The sequence below is a fragment of the Paroedura picta genome, chromosome 7 (genome assembly GCF_049243985.1).
Source record: "Paroedura picta isolate Pp20150507F chromosome 7, Ppicta_v3.0, whole genome shotgun sequence".
In the NCBI taxonomy this organism is placed as follows: Eukaryota; Metazoa; Chordata; class Lepidosauria; order Squamata; family Gekkonidae; genus Paroedura; species Paroedura picta.
Genome location: NC_135375.1, coordinates 87,825,037 through 87,846,225, shown reverse-complemented (window position 1 = coordinate 87,846,225; position 21,189 = coordinate 87,825,037). Strand labels below are relative to the sequence as shown.

The following is a 21,189-nucleotide window of genomic DNA, read 5'->3' as shown; positions in this document are numbered from 1 at the left end:
TGAGAAGCCTCCATGTAATTGTATCAGCTGGGGTTGAAACACCTACCGTGGAGAGACCATTTCTAGCCCCTTCTCAGAGCCTCATGGCAAATAGCAGCTTTCTTGTTCCTCTCTGCTGCTTCAAATGTAAGGGAGAAAAACAAGCTGTCTCAGAGGAGGCTGGTGTGAGTGGGAACCAGTGGCAGCACTGAGAGAGGTTTGGAAGGCAGTTCTCGGGAATCCCTGGGCATTACCCCCTCCTCCCCGGGCCTTCTTACCCATGAATGAAGCTCCACGGAGTTCTTGAGAGATATTTTTAACTCTGGGATTCTGTTGAGTAATCCTGGTGCATGGGAAGATTTGCCTTGCATTTTATTTTATTACCTGTCTTCTTTTTCTTTGCCTTTCTTCTACAGTATTAATACTCTGGTGAAGATCAGTAAAAGTGCTGGGGCCATGCTGAAGCCACACGCCCCCAAACTCATTCCAGCCTTGTTGGAATCCTTGAGTGTGCTGGAGCCCCAGGTGTTCAACTACTTGAGCCTTCGTGCTACAGATCAAGAGAAGGTAAGAGCAGCTAATGAACCTTGTGATGAAATTCTAGAGCAAACAAAAGTAGGCACCGGTGGTTATGTGTCAAGAGTTTTCCCCAAGGCATGAATGCCATGTGCTGACTGGTCTATAAAATCAGTTTAGGAGAATTCCATGTTATCAAGTAGCTTTATTTCAGAATGCCTTTTGACTCTGAAAAGACATAAGAAGAATCTCAGGCTTTTCTGAATTTAGTGTTTGATTTGAGATAATTCCCATTGTGTCTTTTCTTTAATCCTTTTTGGGAGACCTGTAATCCTCAGACTCTCTAGGGCAGGCTAGACCTTGGGGTGTCCTGATGGCCCTGAAAGGGTTTCCGATGGGTAGGAGATAATTAATTTTTAATATTTTTTACATGTGTTAAGCATTTATCAGGTGATATGACCATATGTGGTCATGTTGACTTGCCCCCCCCCCAAATGCCAGAGATGGGCCTGAAGGGGAGGGACCCCAAGTGGGCATGTGCACAGCTATGCTTCCCAACCATATTCTGCACAATTGCGACACTTCTACGGTTTCTTGAAGCCTGAAGAATGTTTCAAAGGTTTCTCAACAGTAAGAAGGTTGAGAAAGGCTGCTCTATGGATTCATAAGACAACCTTCCTTGTTTTCTGCTGAATAGGTTCCCCTTGACCATTGGGTGTCTTTTGAACTAGTTTCTAACATGTGTCTTTCAGACTGCAATGGATTATGCCAGACTCAGTGCTGCTAAATCCTCTCCCATGATGGAAACAATCAATATGGTAAGTAGCTTAGTTGAAAGCAGGGGGCTCATTTCTTAGTCTAAAAAGTTTCGTTATAGATCGTTGTTATTGAAACCTTCGAATGATAGTGATAGGTGGCTGAATATTGGATTTTTGTTCATGCTTCTTCTTCAGTGGACTGGCTAGGTCACAAATCCTCTCGCTCCAGGAAGGGATCTCACTTAAGCGGCTTGGATTACTTCCCCCACTGAAGAGAAGAAACTTTCAGGAAAGCCCAGTGTTTCATTTTGTTTGGGAAATTGAGCGTGCTGTTGCTGGAAAATAGCAGAAAAGTAGAATAGAAATGCTGCAAACAGTCTGTTCTCTAGATCTCCTGGAGGAAACCCAAGGGGGGAAAGTAGTCTTCAGAGAAAAGGAAGCAGATGTTCTTTTTCTGCAAGCATCCCTTGCTTGCAAACAGAGGGAAGAGCTGGGGAGCTGCGCTGCATGGATGTTCCTCCTCGGCACTTCTGCATTGTAAAATGGGACCGCAGGAGGATTGAAAGAGCACCATACAAGCTTCTGGCTTCAGATGGTGTGATTCTCCCTCTCCCCGTCAGAGGGCTTTTTTGTTCTTTTTAAGAAGCCAATTTATAGCTTTATAACATTCCCGGCTTTCATTTTTTTAAGGAAAGTAAATTTCTAGCCTCGCAGAAAGTTACTTTCCCCCTTGTAACTCTATGATGACAGGGGCTAGAAACTTATTTTTTAAGGGAAATTGGGGAATTCTAAGAAAGAAAGAGATCACTATAATGCAGGCTTTCTCAACCAGGGTTTCTTGATGGCCCTGGAAGGGTTTCCCGGATGGGAAGGAGTTAATTAATGTTTAATATATTTTCGAAATTTGTTAAACATTTATAGGTGATATGACCATATATGGTCATGTAGACCCACCCACTTCCTCCCAAAATGGTCAGTGATGGATCTAGAGAGGAAGGGAAGGGGAGGGGCCCTGGGTGGGCACGTACCCATCAATGCTTTCCAACCATATTCTCCACAATTGTGCTACTTCTGGGGTTTCTCAAAGCCTGACGAAAGTTTCAGTGGTTTCCCAAGTTGAGAAAGGCTGCTATAACGTTATCATCTGAACATATCAATAAAATGGTAAGAGGGTGCTGGGAGGAGTTGGGACTCATTGCCTAATCACCAATCAGGTAGGCTGTCCTGGATGTCCCACCCCTCTTTGGCCATCTGTTCAATGTACAGCCAATCAGGAAGGATCTCCTGTCCCTGGCTGTATCCCCCTCCAACTTCTTCCATATGGAATAAGTGCCCGGCCAGTAAGCGAGACCTGGGAGGGAGGGTGGAGGGTCTGGGACTGCAGGCCTGGTGAGGGGGAGAAGGCAGGAAGAAACCCTCCCTAGCACTCAAGCCCACCCTGAGCAGACCCAGCCTCGCTAGGCCTTGGCAGCACTGCCAGGGAGAGTGGGAGAAGACAAGCCAGTCTCCGTCAGTGCTCACACTACCCTGAGCAGCTCTGGCCATAGCCTTGCCAGGCCTTGGCAGGACTGCCTCTAGACCAGGGGGGAAGGAGGAAGGGAGTCCCTGACAACACACTCCTAGCCCCAGGCAGGCCTGCCGAGGCCTGGAGAGGCCTCAGCAGCCCTTTTCAGGGTGGGGGGGAGAAGAGGGGGGTCCGCACCAGTGGTCCCCCCGCCCCAAAAAGATCGAGGCCTCTCCAGGCATCAGCAGGCCTGCCTGGGACGGAGGGGGGTGGGAGCCTAGTTCCCATTGTATTTTTAGGTGCAACAGCCTTTTTTGCTAGTACTATAATGATTTTTTTAAAACACCTGAAAAGCCTGCTGGTGGGTATGGGGGAAATTGCTGCTAGTAGAGAACTGAGGCAGATAAACTGGGGAAAATCTCCAGGTGGAAGCCCATTTGCTGCTGGTCCTGTATCAGCAGGAATTAAAAAACTATATGGGGCCACCTCTGAACAGAAAGCGCCTTATGATACCTTCTTTCACTGCTGTATTCAGTAGTTGCTTGGCCCTCTTCTGTGATATTGTTATGAAGTACCATCTCTGTTCTAACATGTCACTACATAACACCATCTCTGTTGAAGCTCTTGCTATCAGTCCACTATTAGTTCTAGGAAGTTCATTCAGACAGATATCTGTAGCCCTGCCCACTGCATTTTCTGGAAATGGCACTTTTCAGAAGATGATTTAGGAGTCATCTATGCCACTGAAGTCTGAGATCCATGCTTCTGCATTTCCATGATACTGAAGGGATAAACAAGAGACTTGGAGGGGAAGTGTCCATTCTGCAACTTCACTACAGCTGAATAGGTGCAAAGACAGCCACCAGAGGGTGCAATTTGCCCCAGCAAAATGGGACCGGAGGATGCATTTGTTGCAACCCTTCTCCATCTATTGCTTTTCTCCTGCCGCCCCCAATGCTCTGCTTCCAGTTATGACCCTGAAATGTGTTTGCCTCATTGTGGGGCAAAGTGGCTAAAAAATAGGGTGCAAGAACAAAAGCAGCAGGCACCCATAAAAGGTGCACTGTGTTCCTCCAGCATGGGAGCCAGAATGGTGTAGTGGTTAAAGAGCAGTGGTCTCCAATATGGCAAACTAGATTTGATTCCCTGTTCCTCTCCATGTTGTCCAGCTGGCTAATTACATTTTTTAAGCTGTTCTCTTAGAGTTCTGTCAGCTCTACCTATCTCACAGTGTGTCTGTTGGGGGGGGGGGGGAGAGGAAAGGTTTTTTTAAGCTGCTTTGGGACTCTTTGGGGTAGTGAAAAGGGGGTATAAAAAGCCTGCTGTTCTTTGCCACTGGTTGGCAGTGTCCCATGTCTCTAGGGCCTACCTCTGCTTCCATACAACTAGTTTGGCCCTAAGCTTTGTAGCAAGCAGCTTGTGTTCAACTTTTAAAAGAGGAAATGTTACTAGTCCTTGTGGTGCTTCAGTTTTCATCCTCTGTTTCCCTGCAGTGTTTGCAGTATTTGGATGTGTCAGTCCTGGGGGAGCTGGTTCCTAGGCTGTGTGATTTGACGAGGAGCGGAGTAGGCATCGGAACGAAGGTAACGCCCACTCTTCCAGGAAGGCACCTGTGGAAGGAATGACAAAGACAGTGTACACAGATAGACTCACAAAATATTCTCCAGTTCTGACGTTTTAATCTCTAGTTATTGTGAAGATACCTGTAATACCTGCATCCCATCTTTCTGCCCTCCCTCAAAAAGATGGGGTGCAAATTACCTTGAGTGTGTCTCTGAACAAGGTAGTGGGTGGGGGGTGGAGATTGTGCACTTTGGGATCAAGCAGGTGTGCCCTGAAGAGTAAGGTGAATACCCCCAGCACTGTGCGTAGGGTCCACAGTTTCCCATATACATATGTGAGTAGGTCACCCTGAGGCCATCTGCACACTCTGCTGTAACACGTGACGGCCAGGCAGGCCCAGCTAGCACTCTCCAATCCTAGGCCGAGAAAGCCCACAGAACGAGGGACCCACAGCCCAGTCCTATGCATATTTTCTCTGAAGTAAGTCTCACTAAAGGCAATAGGGATTGCTTCCAGGGGAACGTTGGAAGCCTTGAAGCCTGACCCTCACCTGGCAGAACAATTTCAATAACAAGACTTCTTCTCTCACAACTTTTCAGGGTGGCTGTGCTAGTGTAATTGTATCACTGACCACTCAGTGTCCTCAAGACTTGACACCGTATTCAGGTAAGGATTTCTGTTTGTTCTCTTTATTATTTGTTGATGTTATGCTTTGCCCTTTACTGGGAATGTATTTCATCACTTAACATCTGGTACTGTTTATCTGTGCTCTTGACAGCCTTTGTTCTGTCTTATAGCAGTATTTTTCATGTTGGGTAATGGACACTGCCCTGCCCTGGATGGCCTGGTGTTATCAGATCTCAGAAACTAAGTAGTTAGCACTTGCGTACTTGCATGGAAGGTGACCCAGCACGTCTGGGATCACTATGCAGAGGCAGGCAATGGCGAAAGACCTCTGAAAGCCTCTTGCCTAGAAAACCTTCCAGGGTTGCCAGAAGTCTGCTGTGAGTCGACAGCAATTTCTGCCACCAGTGGGCAGCTCTGAATGGGAGCTAGCAGTTTAACTTGCTTCAGTCAGTGGTTTCTGGTGGAAAAATGCGATCTTCGCAAATCAATCTTAATTTTGCTTTTTTTTCTTGGTTTGTGTCCATCATAATGAGCTATTGACTCTGTGACCTCTAGGCTGCAGACAGGGGCCCAATTTAACTGAGCACAGATGAAGTTGGTTCCAGGCATAAAACATGACTTATCTTTCATTATGGGCCAGCTTGTGAAGACCTGATATAACGTGCTTATTACCCTATTTGCTGGCGTATAAGACTACTTCCCCGCCCTGAAAAACATGCCTCCAAGTGGGGGGGTCATCCTATATGCCGGGTGCACTTCAGTTGGGATAGACGTAGCTGCCCATAGTGGCCCCCTGATGCCCGCCCACCTCATTCTACACACCATCCAGTATAATGCGGTATCCAGCGCGGCTGCGGCAGGTCATCAGTGTGGCTGCAGTGAGCGTCAGCAACAAGACAGGGGTGCCAGCCTTTTCGGCATGACCGGCCCGTTCTGCTCAGTGGGAAGCTGCGGTGCTCCGGCCTCGCAGAGCTCGCACATGCGCAGTTGTGCACTAGTGCCGGTCACAGGGAGGTGCAGGGGCGGGCCAGGTATATAACAAGCTCTATATTTTGAGTGGAAATGTTGGGGGGTCGTCTTATATGCCCAGTTGTCTTATACGCCGGCAAATACGGTATTAAAGATCCTTGCTTATTGTCCTCACAGCATAGCCACTGTTGTACATTTTCACCAGGCCAGAATATTGTTTGTTTTATTTGTACAGTAAGGGACAGTTATCTAAAAAATGAGAGCCACGTGGAGTCCTCTGAAATTTTCCATCTGCTCCCGGCCCTAATTCCCTGATCCAAGGATGTTCCTCCTGGCCACTTTCACCCGAGTAGGATGTGGACAGAAGATTCTTTTGACTCCCTCTCTTACAGCATGAACAGCAAGGGGACTTGGCAGAGTCCTCATGTTTGATTGTGCATATCAGCTGCACACTTCCATGTAGAAGCTGAGAGAGGGAGAAGCAGAAGCAACTGGCTGAAGTGGGGGCAAAGGAGAGCTCCAGAAGCAGGGCCTGTTGCTTTGTCATCCCAGGTGAAAAGAGCCATCAGGGAAGAGGCTGGCATGCTAAGAGTAATAATGTACATTTCATTGTTGACCAGTGTTGTGGTTCAGACCCCCCTCACACATAGAACCATAGAGTTACAAGGGGCCCTACAGGCCATCTAGTGTAACCCCCTGCTCAATGCAGGGCCAGCCTAAAGCATGCACGACACAAAGAGCGATAGCTTAACACAAAGGCCTAGAACTCCTAGAACCCCTTGATACAAATAAGGAAAGAACTGAAACTGGTTAGTAACCCGTACCTTTATGACTGGTGTCCTTTTTATTCCATGCAGGTAAACTGATGAGCGCTTTGCTCAGCGGGCTGACTGATCGTAACAACGTGGTGCAAAAAGCGTTTGCGTTTGCCATGGGACACCTAGTTCGAGTAAGTGAAACTTTTAGGTGCTTCTTGTTTCTGCCGCTGCGAGTTCATGAGCTGCGAAAACTGACTCTTGCTAATCTTTTTGTTTAAAAGACTTCACGTGACAGCAGCACAGACAAATTACTGCAGAAGCTGAACAGCTGGTACATGGAGAAAGAGGGTATGTGCCTTACAGGTTCAGTCCCCGGCATCTCCCAAAGGCTCAGGGAGTGGGTCACACGAAGGGCCTCTAGCTGAGCACATGGCACGCTGCTGGTAGTCAGAGGAAACAGGACTGATCTTGATAGGCAGATGATCCAACTCTGCAAGACAGCTTTGTATGACCAATGAGCTGGTGCTAATTTTGTAACCTAGGGATACAAGTGTTCGAATGTCATGGCTTAATCATAAACTCTTATGCATAATTTTAGTCAAACCACTTGTTCCCCACACTCTGTTCCTTGCGCATGATTTGGGAATAAAAGTCACCCACCTTGCAGGAATCAATTACAATCACTTGGTATGTGAAAAGATCCCACTGGCGAATAGCTTGCTTAGCTTCTCCCTCTTCCCCACCTAAAAAGCAATAAGGGGCATCTCTTTTGTCCAGCTCAGCACTGGAACAAGGAAATTGCTTGCCAAAAAGTGAATGAACCCATCCTTGTGTTTCTGCAAACTTGTCCTCTCTTACGTTTCAGAGCAAGTCTATAAAACGGCCTGTGCACTAACTGTGCATGCTATCGGACGCTACAGCCCAGACGTGCTGAAGAATCAAGCCAAACTGGTCTTGCCTCTGGCTTTCCTGGGCATGCATGAGGTGTCTGAGGAAGAGAAGGGTGAGAAAGATGATGGCAACCTGTGGACTGAAGTATGGCAAGAAAATGTGCCTGGTAAGGAGATCTTGGTGAATCACGTGGTTGATAATGTGTGCTGCAAATTGGGCATCAACTTGTAAAGGAGACCATGCTTTTTATTTGGGGGAAAATTTTAAATTCCCTTAATGTCAGATTTTTCTGCAAACCTAGGGGGGTCCCCCAAGTTTGCAGGGATATCTGTTTAGGACCAGTATGGTCCCAGTCTACAGATTTAAAGATCCTCAGATGCGGGCACACTTGGGAAATAGTACATGGATGATGATATGGGGTGGATGTGTTCATATTTTATACTTCAGGAGACCTAGATTTCCAGCCATGTTAATGGTTCTGCTTATCAGAGCTTATCAGGAAAACAATCCCCTCCCCAAGCTCTTAAATACATTACTTACTTCACAGTTTAAACTTGAATGGGCAGGTCTTTTTGAAACGTGCTCTTGATGCTGACATTCTTTTGGTGCTCTAAGTGAAACTTGAAATAGCTCACGTGTTTGGCCATTGCTGAGGGAACACTCCTTGTGTCATACCTGAAGATTTTATGGTACAGCAGAGATGGTCTCCTGAAACTGTAGTTTAACATGAACCCCGTTTTATTGCCCCTGTTCTGAATCCATGCAGTGAAAATGCTTTGCGTTTGGTATGTAGGCACCTATGGAGGCATAAGACTGTATATGGAGGAGCTGATAACCATCACCCAGAAAGCTTTGCAGTCTCAGTCCTGGAAGATGAAAGCTCAAGGCGCATCTGCTATGGCATCTATAGCAAAGCAATCAGGCTCCTTGGTGCCTCCACACCTGGGCATGGTGCTCAGTGCTCTGTTGCAAGGCTTGTCTGGAAGGACATGGACAGGAAAGGTAACGCTTCGGTTACTATCAAGCAGATTGTGTGTGGAAAGCTGATTATTTCTGGAGTCCAAAAATGGAAGGGGGGAATTGCAAGGGTGGGGATAAGTGTACACTGGAGATTCTTCTTTCAAATTGTCTTCAGTGCTGCAGAGGAAAAAAACTGAATGTAGCTTGATGATATTAGAAAAAAGATCTGGTTTGGGGAGAGGGTAACATGGGAAGAAAACTATGTTGCTGTGATGTTTGAACAATTCTGCTGTTTCTTTCTGGCTTAGATTAGTTAGTTATCAGTCTAAGATATTTTCATGCTGTAGGAATTTCTAACTAAAATTGTTGTTTCATATTTAGGAGGAGTTACTGAAAGCTATTGCCAGTGTCGTCGGTGCGTGCAGGTAAGGGAGTCGCCTTCAGCTAGCCGAGTTTGGAAACTTATCCAGTCTGTGAATGGAGTTCAGTACCATGTTCCTCCTGGACCTGGAGGGGTGATATAAACATAAACTCTCTTTAACAAAAGCCCATTGCAAAGATTTCTTACTGGGAGGTGTTCGGAAAAAAATCCAAGTTGGGAAATACCTGGAGGTTTTGGAGGTAGAGCCTGAGGAGAGTGAGGATTGGGGAGGGGAGGGGCTTCAATGGGGTATAATGCCCTAGAGTCCACCTCCCAAAGCAGCCATTTTCTCCAGGGGAACTAATCTTTGTTGCCTGGAGACTAGTTGTAATCCTAGAAGATCTCAGCCACTACTTGGAGGTTGGCCACTGTAGTCTGTGGTAGTGTGAACTGGAAATACAAAAGGTTTCTTAAAGGAAGGCAAGGAGAGATAGTAGTAAACTCACAGGTAAATTCTAAATGAAAAGTGGATCATATTTCATAAAGACCAATCAACATAACACAAAACAATGTGCAAACCTTTGTGTTCATTAAGCACAGTTCTTGTATTTCTTGCTGGATAAATGTGGCTATCGTCAGTCTCTCCTTGTATTTTAAACATTTAAGCATCCTTAACACTATTTCGCTCCCTTATATATTTGGGAAACAGCCTCCTGGGAGACTCTTGCCACAGTGAGAGTGCTTGCCAGCCCAAAGGGAGCCTCGCGCGGCAGCGCCATCCCCAGGGGCGGCCTTTCTACTCCCTTTAGCCCTCTTTCTGTGCCAAAGGGAGCGCGGTCACCCTCTCACATCCACCTACCTGCTGCCCCTTTCAAAGTCCATTTTAAAATGGGCTTTGATACTAGTATATAAATAAAATAATATCCCCCCCCCCCCAAAATGCTTACAGCCATTTATATCAATACTTTGGTTGTATAAGGTCATGAGTATAAACTGTTTAATGAAACATTGACAAGCCACACACGCACAAGTTACAGCAAATGCATATATGTATGCATATAACACATACAATAACCCACTTTGCAAACGATGTCCTACAAATAAAATTGTGTGCATGCGTGTGGGGTGGGGGAACTGGAGGATTAAATCAGATGGCTGGAAGAGGCTCTCATAATTGTCACTTCCCTCCCATGTGCTCTTGGTGCTTCCAGTGCTGAACATCACAAGGCAGTTCCGAACCAGCCCAGCATCAGTGATGTCCTTCAGGCTATGCTTAAGGAGTGCCGCAAAGACAACCTCGGGTACAAGATTGTGGCCCTCCGGTGCACGGCGGATGTGTTGAAAACCACGCAGGAAAATCGGTTCCAGGAGCTGGCGGACATCATCTTTCCACTAATAAAGAAGGTGAGCCTTCAACCCTTCTTGGGTTGGCTGAGCCACTGGTAATGGATGGTTTTTACACCCCCGAGTCTAAGATTTAATGCAGTGTTGTTGTGCTGACCTGAGCAAGGCTGCTAGCAATAGGATATTGTGGAGGTCACTCATTCCTAGGGTCACCAAAAGTCAGAAGAGACTTGATAGCACTGAACACACACACAGCGTTCTGTGTTTTAGATTGTTACTTATTAACAGCAGAACTAGGAATTAGAACTAAGACAAATGGGGCCCCTCCTCCGGCCAGCGCTCTTACATTCTGCGTATCTCGTACCTGTGGTGGCTGGATTGTAAATTGGGGAAGATTGGGGATTATGCTGCCATTTTAGGGGGTTATGGATTTTATGGATTTTTAGCATGAGGGATGTGATTTATTTTATTGGGGTGTATTTCTGCTTTGTGCAACCCACCATGAGTCCCTAGAGAATGGAGGGATAAAAATCTAATAAATCAATCAATCAATCATCGCGCAAGCTGCTATTAGCGGTAGGAGTACACTGGAAAAAACTGGCTCCTTAAGGGAACATTGAAATAAACTCAGTGTTTTCGATAGCCTTATTATTATTATTAATAATTAGACTTATATCCTCCTTCCTTCTGAAGACATGCGGTGGCTTACACATAACCCCCCTCCCCCCATGAAATCCCCACATAAAGCCCCATTATACCCAGGGCTCGAGGCCCTCTATAGCCACAAAAGAATGGCAGCCTAAAAATCCCTCCTTTGAGCAGATCTCCCTACCTGTGTGTGTGGGGGGGTATAGATGTAATCAACTGAGCCTGGGGAGGGCCATGATATCCCTAGTGCTAGCACTGATCTCAACCAAAGACCTGGAGGAAGAGCTCTGTTTTGCACGTCCTGAGAGCCCTCAGCTCTTGCGAGAGCTCATTCCACCAGGTTGAGGCCAGGCACGCCTCCTTAGGGCCAGGGACTTCCAAGAGAGTGAAGTGTTCTGCGGAGGGCATAACTTAGATAGTAACAAGCAGGAGACTTGTCAGAACTGATGGGAACTGGAGATTTAATTCTTCCCTTTCTTGCAGTACCTTGGACCCATACTGCACAGGGACAGCATCTGGGCTATCGCCAGTGGCTTGGGCTGAAAGTACTGTTGTCAAAATAGTCAGCTGTGATGACAGCAAAAAAAAAAAAAAGGGGGGGGGGGAGTGGTTTCTGCAAATAATTGGGGGATAAACCGGAATAATAGAAGAATCTTCCATATCACTATGTGGCCCTGATGGATGGTTTTTTGATGTGCAGCTTAGGGTCAAATTAGGAATTCTGTATGATCTGTTTAAATGGTAAATGCAGACAACACTGACATTAAAGGAGCACTTCTGCTCCTAGAGAGTACTGCCAGCTGCAAAAGCGGTGCCTATATTGGGCCTTTTTTGTTGGTTGGTTACTATATCCTTTTTTTCTGGTGACTTTGATGTAGTTGTTTAGAGTTGGTGGCAAAAACCTGAACCTCCTGCCCTTTTGATTTGGGCCTGTCTGGTCAACTCTTCCATTTCTGTTCTCAAAAGGCACTCTGCTTACAGAGAAATGAGCAACATGTACTTCTCCCTTGCTGGAGGGATACAAAAGTCAAAGGGAAGTGAGGGCTGGGATGTACACAATGCCTGTTGGTGGGTAGCACAGTTGCCAAGGAAAAAAATGTTATCATTTGAGATTATACTGCTTAGGCAGCACAAGGAACAGCAGTTCACAGCTCTGGCTTTGGTTCATTTTGTCCGGTATTGGGTATATATTCCTGGAGAAGTGAAACTTTTTTTCCACTTTAAAAGTTCATTAATCTTCTAATTGTATATGCTGAATTACCAGTGATATTTACATTCTGAAAGCAGTAGCATAAGCATGGGTGCAGTTCAAAAACAGTGGTTTCAAATGGGAATAGCTCAGGAAAAATGACATTTCTAGCTGGGAAGTCTGAGCTGTTGTGGAAAAAGAAATGTAAACATTGACCATTCTCGTATCTCTCTTCTCTCCCCAACATCACATCCCTGCAGAATTCTCCTGAGACGGTGGGAGCCAGCCCAACCCAGAAGGATGACGAGGACGAGAATGAAAACGAGAAGGAACTCCAGATGGACTCTCTCCTCTGTGCCTTTGAGAGCTTGGGCAAAGCGTGGCCTAGAAACCCAGAAACACAACGTAGGTTTATCCCAGGGAAGGCAGTGGATTGTTGAACAAAGATCTCCCTCCCCTCCTTATTCAGGAAAGGAAGGAATGCTGACTGTGATAGATTGATGGGTAGCAGTTAATGTGTAGCTTGACGGCCACATTTTTTCCAGAGTGTATTATCGTTTTCATAGTCTGTAGGGGTAGTCAAACTGTGGCTCTCCAGATGTCCATGGACTACAATTCCCATGAGCCCCTGCCAGCGAATGCTGGCAGGGGCTCATGGGAATTGTAGTCCATGGACATCTGGAGAGCCGCACTTTGACTACCCCTTTTAGGATTACCTTTTTTTAGGGATGTTAAAGTGTTGTTAGTATTATTATGAATTATTATTATGAAGAGTCAGATATTTGACTGGTCGATGGTGTTCTGCAATTGAAGACCTAGCCAGATTCTTGGGGATTACAGAGTGCTTTGTTTTGTCTCAACATCCTGCCATTCTTCTGGAGTCCTCATAAATGATGGAAGGACTAGTAATTTTGTCTTTGCCCTTCATAATAACCACTGCAAGAGAACTGTTTAGATCGAGCTTCCAGGCAGGATCTGGGGATCCCCAGGAATTAGAGCTCTTGCAGCTGGTCTGGAGCTCAGGAGATCAGTTCTCCTGGAGAAAACGGCTACTTTGGACAGTGGATTTTGTGGCCCTGTGCCCCACTGAGGGCCCTGCCCCCCACAGGAATCTCCAGGAGTTTCTGATCCTGGATCTGGCAGACCTACCATCCCGATCCTCTACTGGTGGCCTGGAAGAACCCGGCAACCCTAGAAGTGTTGGATAGTGCCAACTCTCCTGGTAAAAAAACCCACATTTCCATGTAAGCAGCTGTTTCTGGAAAAACGGTGTTCACAAAATTCTTTGAGAGAGTTCTGAGTTAAACTTGAATGCCATTTCCTCACTCCTATGGAGTAACAGCAACTATAAGTTTGGATTTTTTGCACCCTGCATGATATTCATGAAGGAAAGGAAGGAAGTGAGGAATACAGATGAAATGATGAAAGGCAACTCGGTGCCCTCACTAATCCCCCCCCCTCCCTTTTTCAGGCTGTTACCGACAGGAGCTGTGCAAACTCATGTGTGAGCGGCTGAAGCTCAGCACCTGGAAAGTACAGCTGGGCGTGCTCCAGGCCATGAAGGCTTATTTTCAAGGGTAAATTGACTGCCTGGTGCTTTTGCTGTTGCTGTGCTACCCTCCCCCCCCCCCCACCTGCCCTGACATGCCCATTTGCCCTCGCGAGAGCCTTGTCCACAGGTGAATGTAGGCTCTGCTGTGCACCTGCACAGTTCTGCCAGGTAGTGAGGAGAGTTTTACCCCTCTGACATATATTGTCAGGAACCCGGGGGAGACATAACATTAGCAAGGCAGTTGGACTACTTTCAGCAGGATACACATTAAAAAAAAAATTCTCTTAAGTGCTTGACAGGACAGTACAGACATCGATTGGCTTAGTGGGGATGTGCACACAGTAGCTGCATTACTAGTAGGAACTAATTTACTTCTCCTGGATCCAGCACATTTATGTCCAGATATGCAAAAGGATAGCTACCATCCTGGCCCCGCCCCTTTTCCCTCCGCTAAGACCCATGACGGCTGTGCAGGGTTCACATTTGGTGTTTCTCCTCGATCTGCCTCAGCAGACATGGGGGTGTCAGAGGGTAGCAGGAGGGTCCTTTCCTTTCCTGAGACAATTCCCATGCTTCCTGCAGCTGTCTGTTGGAGCTCTGGCCCAGGAGCGTGGGCAGCCACCACCCTGATGGTCCCTGAGACCCCTGACCATGATTGACATCAGTGTAATGCTGCTGCTGCTGTTCCCTTTGGTAGGCTAATGCTGCTTGAAGCAGAACACGCAGACCCGGAAGCTTTGACAGAAATCCTGTTGGAAACGTGTTCTTCTATCACTCACTCTCTAGGTAAGCATATCAATTTAATGCTGTGCTATGTGAGGCCACCCCCTTCTGAAGCATATAAGGCTGGAGGAACAGAATGCAGGGCTTGGCGCTTTCAAATTTTCCTTTCACCCATCTGTTTTCTGCACCTCCTGGAGCTGTATCTCTGGCCTGAATGGAGCTCTTAGCAAGGTACTGGACTCGTGTTCTCATCTGGCCAGCTGAGATGATCGCAGTTTTTCAGAATCCCAGGCATTTTTTAAAAACCCGTGATTTATTTCTTTAAATGTACTGAGTTTTTAAAAAGCTGCCTAGCATGTAGGAACTCTTCTTTTTCATGGTGGAAAATTCAGAAATCTCTCCTTCCACCTGCAACCTAGTAGAACAGCTCAGAATTCTACCACCTGATCTTGCATAAAGCCTAGATTGACTCCTATACAGGCAGAAGCATGCATGGTAGGACCATTCTCAGCTGGGCCAGTGGGTGGAATCACGTGAGATCTGAAAAATTCATGTCACCTAGTGTTGGAAGGATATATAAAGTCATGCAAAAAGTTATGCTTCTGTGAAATTGTTTCATGCTGCTCCTCTGAGCATATACGGAATTCTTTTGCAAAACTGTGAAGGCTCACTGTGGGTTGTCAATTTCAGTATCAGTGTTCTGTTCCCCAGGATCTGTGGGTGGCAGACAAACAGCAGTTAATAAGAAATTATTTCAGTTGTTCTTAGCACTTGTTCCTGCTTGATGCTGAAGAAACTTTTCAAGGACATTTGTTGTTAGGTGCGAAGTCGTGTCCGACCCATCGCGACCCCATGGACAATGATCCTCCAGGCCTTCCTGTCCCCGGAGTCCATTGAAATTTTCACCAACTGCTTCAGTGACTCCATCCAGCCATCTCATTCTCTGTCATCCCTAAGGACATTAGGACAGTGAAAAAGAAAAATGCCTGCTCTCGGTTGTTAGAGGAAGTCATGAGCAGATTCAGTGAGCCTTAATTGATCCAGTCACGTACTCTAATGATGCATGGCCTCTAGCAGTACATAGATCCTATAAGCCATGCATTGATTTCTATCAGATTCTGTGACGTTAGGAATCAGTGAAGTGCTTAAAAAGTACATCTGGGGCTGTATTATTCATGTGACATAAATCAGCAATGTACAAGCTTGCTTATCCTTCCCGTTTAAATGTCAGCATTTCTTCCCCTTTCAGAGAACAAAAGCTACACCTCCATAAGAACAGAAGCCTTGTCGGTGATAGAAGTGCTGCTCACAAAACTTGAAGGTAAACTTTGTGGTCCTGGATGGTGTCTGATCAAGGCTGAAAAAGCTTGTCTCTGGCCTGATTTTGAGGGTTAAGGTGACACATTTGTGGAAGATTTGCCTCTAGCCTGGTCTTTTAGGATAGTTGTCACCATGCTGGGTCCTACTGTGCCTAAAATAAATGGAAGTAAATTTGACTTCTTCCTGCATTCCCTTACTCATGTGGATGAAACACTTGGGAGTGCTCATGTACTTGCTTGAAAATCTGTGTCTTTCATGACCTGATAACCTCAAGATTAGGCTCCTGCAATGTACTTGCATGTGAGTCTATCTGTGTTGGGGAGGCTGCCTCTGTAGAGTATTCAGAAGCAGCTGAGAATCCACTAGCTGCATGGGAACATGTAAGTCAAAAACTGAGGAAGCTACTTTGATGGCTCATAATTTCTGGATTCAGTTCGCACTGCTGGTTCTGATCTTCACATTCTTGAATGGCCTGCTGGGTCCTGACTATTTGAAGAAGCCCCCACTGGCTTCACATTTTCTAAAGCCCCTTCACAATTTCTAAACTTCATCAGGCAGTTCCCACGATCAGGGTCGCCTCTGTTGCTGCATCTTTCCTATGGATCTCATTCCTGAAAGAGGAGGATCCTATGGTAATCTTTTTTGCATTTTTGGGGATAAAAATAAAGAACAGCTTTATTTTTTAAATAATGCTTTAGCCCAGAGGTGGCCAAACTGCAGTTTTCCAGTTGTCCATGGACTACAACTACCATGAGGCCCTGCAATCATGGCCATGCTGTTCTTGCCAAGGCTCTACATCAGGGGAGGGCAAACTGTGGCCCTCCAGATATCCATGGACTACAATTCCTATGAGCCCCTGCCAGCATTTGCTGGCAGGAGCTCATGGGAATTGTAGTCCATAAACATCTGGAGGGCCACAGTATGCCCACCCCTGCTCTACATTGTATGTGTTGTCTTATTTTTTGTTTTGGTAGTTTTTATATGGTTAGTTGTTACTGCTGGAAGATCTGGATAGAAATGTGAAATCAATGAAAAATAAGTTCCTTTTCCCTCTTCTCCCTCATCTTTGTGTAGAATCCAAACAGTGGGAAAGCCTGAATGCAGAAAGCAGAGAACTTCTCGTTGGCTCCCTAACAGCGCTGACACTGGACAGCAGGCCAGAACTGCAAGAGAAAGCATCTTTGTTAAAGAAAACCCTTGAAAAACTTGATTGATTTTTTCCCCCCGGGAAACAAACCCACAAAACAAAACACAACCAAGTGCCATGTGAAACAAAGCAAGCAAAAACCGAAAGCACGCAGTGTGCTCTGAATACAAGGGAAAAGCAGAGATGACTTTGTAGCATGCATCATTCCTTGGCTAAAATAAAGAACGCCTTTGATCTTGTTCCCCAATAATTTTCTTTTCCTTTTTCAAAACAATTTCAAGCAGTTTGGGTACCAATATTTTTCTCCCCCCCTCCCCCTTTTAAAGTCAGTTTCAAGCAGTTTGTGTAGTTAAGGAAGCCATGAAAGTGTTAAAGAGAAAACAAGCTGCATAAGGCTGTTTGGAACCTTGTTCTGATCCGTGTGGCTAGAGAGGAAGAAGCACCATGCTGGTGAATTAGACCAGGCAAAACCTTTTAGCGTATGTCAGGAGCCCATTAATCTCTGTAGATAAAGATGACGATGGGAGCAGCGGCCAGCAAAGTCCTCATTCAGGCCTTGCTTGTGTGTTCCATATGGCACGGTTATTTCTGGGTGTTGTGCTGGTAGCATCCCATTAGAAGGACAGACAAATAATGGTATGAGAAGAGCTCATTTTCCTTGCTGGAATGGTCTGACCTGAGCATCAGGAAACCCCTCCTCACTGAGCGCTGGCTGAACTGGGCCGCATCCTGTCACTTCATCTGGGCACGTTCATGCCTTTCTATATTTTTAAAAAGGTGGATCTTCCCACCAGGTAAGAATGCACACTGGAAAAGCACTTTAACTAGCTGCTTCGAAGCAAGAGTGTCTAGGGAACTGGATGAGCACGAAAGCTGTTGCTCTGCTCTTCCCCAGAATGGTTTGCGTGACACTTGGGAGGAGTAAAAGCCTTGTCTAAAGTATGTCCCTTTTGAGAGTGTTACACATTTTCCCCAAAAGAGGCTTGAAACTGGATTTTGCTCCCTTTAGGTATGTAAACCCTTTCTTGCTTTGGAAAGCTGTCATGTAAACCACATCCTCTTATCAGGCACAAGCATCTCCTGGTTTGTGGGAAATACTGAAGAGTTGACTTTAACTTCCATTGACCCGCAGTAAAAATGTGATTGTACTGAGCAGCCATGTTAAGCTGCTCCCTTGTCTGGGAAGCATAAGAAGTGATTACCTACTCCAGTTCTGATAAAGATTTCATAGATGGCGAAGTTAAATGTTTAATCCATTCAACTTCGCAACTCGCCATTTTTGCAAGGTTTGTTGTGTGGAGGAACTTTGATGTGGGAATCAGTGTGTTTTAACCACTCTTAGGCGGGTGTGTATGTATGTGTGTGACGTCCTTACTTCTAAGTTGCTGGCTGCAGAATCAGATCTAGGTGAAGGTGGTACGTTCATTCCTATGCGGAACCTGTCTTCTGTATAGGAATTTCACAACACCCCAAATGGTCCTCGGAGCAGGCAATATCCTTTTGGCCCATTCCCATCTTTACGTACAGGAATACAACCTAGATGGGATCGTACAGCTGCACCCTTTGTAAGAACAGTCGCCTCCAACTGGAGACTGTATGAGAGCTCCAGTAAGCCCTTTTCTGAACTATTTTGTACAGATCTTTCCAGCACAGTGAACAGCTCTCTCATATGCTTAGGGTCTTCCTGGAGGTGATTGTGGTGGGGGGTGGGAGGGGGGAGAATACTTTTTAGACTTGGCTCATTCAGTATACCTCTTCCTGGAAAGGAACTTAACAGTAAGGGGAATTTGAAGACTACTTCACATTATGGCTGGCCAGAAACTCTAGCAGTTTAGTGGGGCTGTATAAATATATATCTCGATATATATGCCTTGTATGAAATGGGGGATAGGGTCCCCTGCATTCTTCCATCTAAAAATGGGTGGTAGGTGCAGGGGCATAATGTATGCACATGCTACTTCAAATTGTGAGTGTTGATAGGGAAGGGGCATAGTCCCAATACTGAAATTACAGAACTGGTACTAAGAAACGGCTTTCTCACCTGAGAAACTGTGAATGTTCGTGTGTATGTATATGTGTGTGTGTATGTTTGGTCAGACTGTTGAAAAGCCTACCTAGCTAGCACTCGTCACGCTGGGATTCTGAGATGCTGTAAGCTTCTCTAAAGGATTTTAATGTATTACAGAAAGCTGCTTGTTTACATTTAGTTTGAATTTGCCAAGCACCTCTGTAAAACTGAATGTTTGTAGGCAGATCTCTGCGTAACTTTTACCAAATACATCATTTTGTCCTGCAAGAGCTTTTATTAAAAAAAAAAAGAAAGAACAATAATTGGGCAGCAGTTTCAAATTGATGCTTTTTAATTTTTCTGCAACCCTTCCTGAGTGTTTTATAGATCCCGCAACAGCTGTGTACTAAACATCCAAAGACTCTGCTATGACTTCCCAGCAGGGGCTTCAGAATTTTGAGAGGGGATTTAAAGCTTGCATTTGGAGCAGCTGCTGTAGAAGTTTCCAAAAGGGATTTAAAAAAAAAAATTAACTGCACTGAAAAGAATTCCAGGTTCAGATCAACAGTAACAGCTGCCTGGAACACACAAGCTTGACAAATACCTTCTCTGGATAACTTTTTTTCCTTTCTAAAATTTGGATTTCTGAAACATGTGCCTCTATGAGAGAATCCTACCTGCTAAACATTGACTTAGAGGTCAAATATGTGTCCCTCTTGAATTTGCTGACTTGATAGAAAAAAAAATTAAAAGTGGCCTTTGGAGAGTTATGTTTTCCTCTGAAAACTATTGCACTAAGAATCACTGTTGCCCACGATGGGCCCTTGTGCTGCTGTTTAATGCTGCTTTGTATACCTGGATTGAAGTGTGTAAATTTGACACTATAAGTACCCGGCAGAATTTACAAATCGTTTTATGTTGAAAGATTTCTAATGTTGCTAAAACAAAAACAGGTCTCCATTAAATTCACTACATTGAGTTTCTGTATCTGGCTGTCAAGTTATGTACAATGGATTGAAACGTTCCCATTTAAAGGGTTAACGAAATAAAGGCGCATGACCTCTTGGGTAGAAGTGGTGCTTTCATCCTTCCCTCTAAATATTCAGAGTCCCATTTTTGGTTTGCAAGAGTGCATGTAGAAATGTAGTGGTTTAAGGTGGTGCGAAACAGATGGGGGCAGGCAAGAATTTGCTCTTTCTGAAGATCCTTCACAATTTTGCATCATACAAATTGCTTTTTTGTGTTAACAAGGGGGAGCTATTTTGTTAAATTAATATTCAGGCCAACCTTGGATTCCCCTCCTCAAAGGAAGCATGTGTGTTGCTGAAGGGGCTCATGGGAATCGTAGTCCATGGACATCCAGAGAGCCACAATTTGGCCATCCCTGGCTGAAGAGTAGATGGGAGCTGAATCAGTTTCAGTCAAGTACAGGTTGCCGGTGGTAATAAACACAGAACTCCGGGTCTCACTTCCATGATGTCATCTTTTATGATATGCTGTGCTTAGCAAAATGGCTGCTTAACAGGCTGGGCTTGAGGCCTGACCCCTTAGTTTTGTAGTCCAGAGCACGACATTTCATTCTACCTTAAACTCTCTCCTAATTTTGCTACACGTGTTGTTATGTTGTTATGTGCGAAGTCGTGTCCGACCCATCGCGACCCCATGGACAATGATCCTCCAGGCCTTCCTGTCCTCTACCATTCCCCGGAGTCCATTTAAGTTTGCACCTACTGCTTCAGTGACTCCATCCAGCCACCTCATTCTCTGTCGTCCCCTTCTTCTTTTGCCCTCGATCTCTCCCAGCATTAGGCTCTTCTCCAGGGAGTCCTTCCTTCTCATGAGGTGGCCAAAATATTTGAGTTTCATCTTCAGAATCTGACCTTCTAAAGAGCAGTCAGGGCTGATCTCCTCGAGGACTGACCGGTTTGTTCGCCTTGCAGTCCAAGGGACTCGCAAGAGTCTTCTCCAGCACCAGAGTTCAAAAGCCTCAATTCTTTGACGCTCGGCCTTCCTTATGGTCCAACTTTCGCAGCCATACATTGCAACTGGGAAGACCATAGCCTTGACTAAACGCACTTTTGTTGGCAGGGTGATGTCTCTGCTTTTTAGGATGCTGTCTAGATTTGCCATAGCTTTCCTCCCCAGGAGCAAGCGTCTTTTAATTTCTTTGCTGCAGTCCCCATCTGCAGTGATCTTGGAGCCCAGGAAAATAAAATCTGTCACTATCTCCATTTCTTCCCCTTCTATTTGCCAGGAATTGAGAGGGCCGGATGCCATGATCTTTGTTTTCTTGATGTTGAGTTTTAAGCCAACTTTTGCACTCTCCTCCTTCACCCGCATCAACAGGCTCTTTAGTTCCACTTCACTTTCTG

At 45.6% G+C, this 21,189-nt stretch overlaps 1 protein-coding gene across 5 annotated transcripts in view; it reads left to right on the top strand.

Moving 5' to 3' along the window:
• The window catches only part of ECPAS (Ecm29 proteasome adaptor and scaffold), an 83,634-nt gene extending 63,744 nt beyond the window's left edge, over window positions 1-19,890 (top strand). For all 5 annotated transcript variants that reach the window (XM_077345292.1, XM_077345293.1, XM_077345294.1 and 2 more), the window contains 15 exons: window positions 396-546; window positions 1,248-1,313; window positions 4,251-4,340; window positions 4,920-4,986; window positions 6,774-6,865; window positions 6,956-7,022; window positions 7,540-7,731; window positions 8,359-8,567; window positions 8,907-8,950; window positions 10,098-10,290; window positions 12,328-12,472; window positions 13,539-13,644; window positions 14,317-14,405; window positions 15,592-15,663; window positions 16,737-19,890. In XM_077345292.1, the coding sequence (XP_077201407.1) occupies window positions 396-546; window positions 1,248-1,313; window positions 4,251-4,340; window positions 4,920-4,986; window positions 6,774-6,865; window positions 6,956-7,022; window positions 7,540-7,731; window positions 8,359-8,567; window positions 8,907-8,950; window positions 10,098-10,290; window positions 12,328-12,472; window positions 13,539-13,644; window positions 14,317-14,405; window positions 15,592-15,663; window positions 16,737-16,876 (1,723 nt within the window). In that variant the 3' untranslated portion in view covers window positions 16,877-19,890. The remainder of the gene's footprint in view (window positions 1-395; window positions 547-1,247; window positions 1,314-4,250; window positions 4,341-4,919; window positions 4,987-6,773; window positions 6,866-6,955; window positions 7,023-7,539; window positions 7,732-8,358; window positions 8,568-8,906; window positions 8,951-10,097; window positions 10,291-12,327; window positions 12,473-13,538; window positions 13,645-14,316; window positions 14,406-15,591; window positions 15,664-16,736) is intronic.
• Window positions 19,891-21,189: the final 1,299 nt, after the last annotated feature.